The 6,000-nt window shown below is 44.0% G+C and overlaps 1 protein-coding gene across 10 annotated transcripts in view; it reads right to left on the bottom strand.

Annotated features, from left to right (window-relative positions):
• Nucleotides 1–1,270: 1,270 nt before the first annotated feature.
• The window catches only part of TRIM9 (tripartite motif containing 9), a 97,501-nt gene continuing 92,771 nt past the window's right edge, over nucleotides 1,271–6,000 (bottom strand). For 5 of the 10 annotated variants that reach the window (XM_037155801.2, XM_037155806.2, XM_037155802.2 and 2 more), the window contains 2 exons: nucleotides 4,387–4,603; nucleotides 1,271–2,266 (listed from right to left, as the gene is read on the bottom strand). In XM_037155801.2, coding sequence (XP_037011696.1) covers nucleotides 2,204–2,266; nucleotides 4,387–4,603 — 280 coding nt within the window. In that variant the 3' untranslated portion in view covers nucleotides 1,271–2,203. The remainder of the gene's footprint in view (nucleotides 2,267–4,386; nucleotides 4,604–6,000) is intronic. The other 5 variants (XM_037155804.2, XM_037155809.2, XM_037155808.2 and 2 more) reach the window with 1 other exon arrangement.

Here is a 6,000-nt window from a genome sequence, read left to right as displayed (position 1 = left end):
TTTCACACTAAGTTAAGACCGAGGAGTTAAGAACTCCTAGGACAAGGGGTGAGTAACATGTGCTTGATTCATGAGCTCTGGGGGGCCTTCCAATTACACTTGACTGAAGGGATGTTGCTTTGACAAAGGCGACCTGTCATGCTGAAATAGACAAGAAAACAAGATATTCTAAAGAGACATATGATGTTCTCTCATAAAAATCATTTATTGGCACACCAGAAAGATCCATTTTTTCTATACAGCAGCTGTACGCATCTATAACGGCAATTCTGTGTAAACTACAGTTACAAGTCACTAGAAATCTAATTAGCAGGATGAATTTCATAAAGAACAGGAGTAACTATGAGTCTACAGCGGCCCAGCCATCGAGTCTCATTGGAGAGTGAATCAAACATCAAACTGGTGTTGCCCTGCAAGAGTTTCTCTGTAGCCAAGAAAAACCAGGACAGACGCAAACGGGATAGCACCCATTCAATAAATTAGGTACACAGAACTGGAAAAATGGGAACTAACAGGAGTAATCTAAATCAAGTAAACACAAAAGTAAATAATTAGCTATTTACATATGTTACTTTTTGCCAAACTTTAATTTGCTAGCTTTTGCATCCTGCTTCTATTTATTCTTGTCCGACCCCTGGCCCTGCCATAGTGAATTTCTTGGCTCACTGGCAAATATTTAGACCACAGTTCAGAACCCTTTTCCAGGTTCTACATTTCCTAAAATGCCATGTCAAACTAAAGAGTCTGAAGGGTAACTTCCACGTAAGTCTATCTCTATATAGAAGTAGGTAGCATTATTAGTTTGCTACCACTCATAGTGATGACCTATAATTTCATTTTTTCCCAAACATTATTTGAACTACTCCAGAAAGTTGGGCTGTAAATGGCAGCAGAGTGGATGGATTTTTCATCTGTAGCAGGCACAGAGAGTACACATGGAGACAAGTATGTTTATCCTGAGAATGTGAATGTTGTAGACTGCAACTTAAGATCTCCCATTACTAAGGATGGGTTCTCTCTCCTCTTGGCCACTGTTGTTCTTCCATATTCATTTTTAAGGCTTAGTATTGTGGCAGCAGTAACAAATAAGAATGCTGACATCATTTCTACTAAAGACGGGCTCTGTGATGAATGCCAGCAGGTACCATAATTAAAATAGCACAGCTGAAAAGACACATTAAATTGCTATGTTTCTGTTGCTATGGCCAAAATATGTGGTTTTCTAGCATCATTCTGGGAGATTTAAAAGATCTTGCCTAGGAGCCTCTCTCTCTCATTTACTTCCTTTCTCGTTCATAACAATTTGCTATTCTTTTATTTTGGGTTTGTTCTCCTAGGAGAATATAAGCTCCAAGAGGACAGAGACTGCGCCTGTGTATTCACCACAGTGTCGCCAGTGTCCAGGGAAATGGCTGGTCTGCAGCAGGCTCTCAGTTAAAAATTTGTATGAAATACATGAACCAAATTAGTAAGTCTCCTTGTCTGCTTATGTCTAGAGACTTTCCAATTTCACTCAATAACCAGGGTTTCTGGACTGTCCTAATGACCCGGCTGTCCTAATGACCTACCCACTGTGAACCTTTGGGTAGCTATGTTTAGCTGTATTTTTGTGCTTCAGTGGATAGTAGTAACTCTTTTCAATGCTACGTTCACTGTGTCCACTTCCCAGAGATTAGCTATGCAGAGCTAGCCCTGCATGAGACGGAACATGGCAAGAGTACTCTAGGAGGTAAACTGCAGGCTCCAAATTCAGCTCGTTCTTTCCTCCCTCTCCCTACAACCTCTGACAGAAAGCTTAAGAAAAAAATCATTAGGAGAATTTTTTCTTGGCAGTGCCAGTTTCGTGTGTCACCAATAACATGATCATGATAAAAAAGGAAATGAAATATTACTCACTGACATAAAAATTATGTTAGATAAAAGCAGAATCTGAGAGTGGAAACCAGTGACATGGTGGGCTGGCTAGGTCCTTTGTTGGCTGGAATTGCAGAAGGTGGAAGCAAATGCAGGCATTACAGCAGTGGAGAGGTTGGGAGGGGACGGGGTGGAGCTGCGGGGTGTGAAGACCATAGAGGACCAGCTTTTTTCTCCTTCTCCCCCTCCTTCTAGCTCTCTGGCATCCCCCCAAGCTCTGGCCGAGCCTCTTGCTGTTGCTTCTCAGGCGAAGGTAAGAACAGGCAGCTGGCGCCTCCACAGCACACCCTTAGGCTATTGACGCTCTGCTGGAGTAGAAGTCAGGGACCGGGAGCCCAGTGTGAAGCGTGACCTGGGGAAAGAGACTGTGAGTCCTGAAGGCACTGCAGGCACAGCCCCCACTTTGCATCCTCAGCCTCCACCCCTTCCCCCCCCTCCCCCGCACAGTGGGTGTGTTCCTACTTCAAAAGGGAGTCACTCACTTTTACTTAACATCTATTCCAGAATCCATTAAAGAGAATTCTACTAGAATTCTGCCTGTGCTGAGAACCTGGCCATCATGGTGGGCTCTCAGATCCTGGAGACACTGATGATATAGTTCTCATTTTAAGATTCTGTGGAGCTTGTGTTCCTTATGACTGAAGACCTAGGCACCGATCCGCGTAGCAAAGTCTGCTGGCCTGACCGTGGTTAGAGAACAGAGGAGCAGATGACGCTTCCTTTATCACGGGTTCACTAGTTATCCCAATTAAGATAAATCAGGGATTGCATAGCTGATTGCCAGGTACAAAGAAACATGAGCGTTTATGCTATTTCACTGATTTCTGTCCAACCTCATACCTCAATGGACAAGAACCATTTCACACAATACTGTCATCTCTCTTGTTCTTGTCCACATCTCCCCCAGCCCAAGAATCTTTATCTAAAGGCTGGCTAATGCGGCTCAGCATATTGAGTGCTGGCCTGCAAACCAAAGGGCCGTGAGTTTGATTCCCGGCCAGCGCACATGCCTGGGTTGTGGGCCAGCTCCCCAGTAGGGGGCGCTAGAGAAATAATCACACACTGATGTTTCTCTCCCTCTCTTTCTCTTTCCCTTCCCCCTCTCTAAAAATAAATAATAAAATCTTTAAAAAAGGATACTCAGAGCAGCTAAAAATGTGGAAAACTTTTAATGTGGTTTTTCTAAGGCTTAGTTCCAGAGTATTTTATGGTTTTCTTTCTTCCATTGTAGAGGCTGAACTTGATAGATTAGATTTCAGCCTCCCTGAAAACCCCAACTAGTTGCAGGAGGAGAGGAGGGCAGAGGTCACTGGGTTGCTGTCACTTTTACTGTACATACTGATAAACAACAATGGATTTTTAAAATAGCTCCTGGACTGTGGTTCTGAATAGAGCAAAAATCACCGGCAGTGTTTTGATTCTCAAGCCTTAACTATCTCAAGGTAGCCATTTGCTGCATGAGATTCATGGCTGACAAGGAGGGCTCCAGCTCAAGAGGGAAATGAAAGCCCAAGTCTCAGCAGGGGCTGGCAGGACACAGCCCTCCCTGCAGGGCTCTGGTCGTCTCTCCCACTGACTCCCCGACCCCCATTTACTTCTTGTCATGGCCTCTTGGCCCTCCCTTGCCCGTGTGAGGCCCCTCATGCCTGAGAAGCTTTTGTTCCCTTTGCTTGGAGAGCTGCACATAGCTCGCCCCCTCACCCCTTCAAAGCGCGCAGCCCCTCTGTGACTGCAAGGCCTAGCCACGCTGATCACCCCGTTTAAGACAGCTACACCCTCCCACCCGCAGCACTCTTGACCCCCTTACCCTACCCTCAGTCTTTCCTCCCTTTCACTTACTGCCTTCTAACACACTATATAATTAATGTGGCATTTGTGCCCATTTGTTGTCTGTTTCTTACAACTACGATGTCAGGGCTGAAGGGGGGCAAGATTTTTATGTTTCGTTTTCCCTGATAAACAATACTTATAAGAGTGCCTCACATAATAAGGGTGTTCAATAGATTTTGTTAAATGAATGAATGAGACGAACCTACTGTTTTTCTATTCACAATAAATCAGAAGTAACTAACTACTGGGCAGAGACTGTTTTCTGTCCCCACAGAATTGAATAAGAGTGCAGAGAAGATGCTTGAAATTTCTGATAATGGTGCTAAGTTCAGTTTCACACCTTCCTTTCTCAGGTGCTCGTGGAACTGCGCAAGTCCTTTGTTCTCATGCTGGTTGGCTCAACGGTTTCACTTTTACTAGAGATGAGAAACCAGGGCTCAGAGGGACAATCATTAGCAAACCATGACTAGAATTCCATTTCCCACTGGCTGTTAACTAGACTGTGTCCAAGTACAACAGAGGAGCTTAGGCTGGTTCAAAAACCTGTTGGTTGTCAGTGTTGATCCTTTCCCCTCCTCCTCTCCTGCCTGTCTTGGTCGGGACCTTGTACAGTGAGCTTCCCTTTCTCAGTGGTGGATTTACCTGTGCACAGGCAGCCTCTGAAGTCACTTCTACATTTGAGGGCACAGTGCTTACCTGCACGTTCCTGTTCAGGCTGACTGCCGGGAAGAACATGCCCTCCACATTCTCGAACGCTATGGGCCCTTGCTGTTCGTCGTTGATAAAAAATGTCAAGGTTTTTCTATTTAAGTCGAGGAGGACCCCGATGGTGGCCCCTTTTGTGATCCCTCCCTCAGTTCTGTGGGGAAAAAAACAATTTGATTTCACTCACCCTTCATCATTCTAAAAGTTCCCCATTTGCATGGTTAAACCAGTGTTTCTCAACTTGTTCGAAACCAGCATCTCCTCCGTCCCAAGAGCCTTTTAAAACAGCCCCCTCCTCCCTAATCACTCCTCCTCACCTAACATTTTAATATACAGATATACTGTGTGCCCGTTTATGTGCCATATGCATATCCGTGCTGTATATGTAAAAAGAATAGGACATTTTTGCTTACTCCCTCCAAACCAATTGTCACTACCTTAGGGGAGGCATGCCCCGTGTTGAGAATGTTAGGTTTAACCATGCTGCTCTGCTGCTGCTGAGAGTGAACTCATTCATACAGGGTCACCCCCACTGAGACACAGCTTTGAAAAGATCAAGAAAGAAAGGCGCCTTTGGGCTGTCAGAGGTCTGCCCATCGCTATGTTGCAACACTTTGCACAAAGGGTGTGCGTTAAAAATCACTTAATTGAAAGTGATTTAATTTAAAAACCAAAATAAAGAAGAATTTAAGACAAACTTAAATATATGCATGACAAGTTGGATTTGGGGCCTTAGGCTACCCATTAAAGAGAAACGCTCATTCCAGAAAGATGGTAATTTTTGACACATTGAGTTTGCATTGAGAAGTTGGAAGCTCTGTAAAATGACAACATCAAAGAGGGGGATTCTCCCCTATAACGTAATTATACTGCAGGACATGTGCTGATTTGAAAAAATCTGTATTCGAATGTCATTTTGCAATGAATTGTGTTTTATGTTTCAGTTGATGGTTGCACGAAAGCCATTGAGCACTGATGATCAGATTTGTCATTTCCCCCTCTTTGAGATCTAGCAATATTGAATTTCATCCTCATCTCAGCAGAGCACAGACATTTAAGAGTGCTGTTCTTTTCCTCAGGCATGCAAAATACAGCCTATGCGTAGTTGTTCAAAGACAGGTTTATATGTGAAAATTGTGCCTTGTTAATTCATACCTTCAACAATGACAGCACAAGTGACATACAGTTTGCATGCAAGCAGACGTGTTTATCTCTAAGAATGTGTTTCTCTGCATTGTGTGACATTTGTGTCATTGTTCACTCCTTCACTCCAAAACACAGAAGCTAAAGGGGAAAAGTAAGCATGTTGCATTTGTGATGGAATCAGAGATCCAGTTACAGAGGGTTCCAAAAATGTAGATCAGTGAAGATAACTGATCCACCTAGTAACGTCTGATATCAGGTTGAAATGGTAGGTGTGCTCACTTAGAGTGAGCGTGAGTAACACACACCAGCATGGGGGTGTATAGAAAACATCCAAGGAAACAGACAGCGGAGGCCTTAGGAGACCTACGAGCTAGAGAAGGGGCAGCAGTGAGCATACAGAAAAGG

The sequence above is a fragment of the Artibeus jamaicensis genome, unplaced genomic scaffold (genome assembly GCF_021234435.1).
Source record: "Artibeus jamaicensis isolate MK-2021 breed Jamaican fruit bat unplaced genomic scaffold, CSHL_Jam_final contig_548, whole genome shotgun sequence".
NCBI classification, from domain to species: Eukaryota; Metazoa; Chordata; class Mammalia; order Chiroptera; family Phyllostomidae; genus Artibeus; species Artibeus jamaicensis.
Note: the sequence above shows the minus strand (reverse complement) of the source record. Positions and strands in the feature narration are given on the sequence as shown.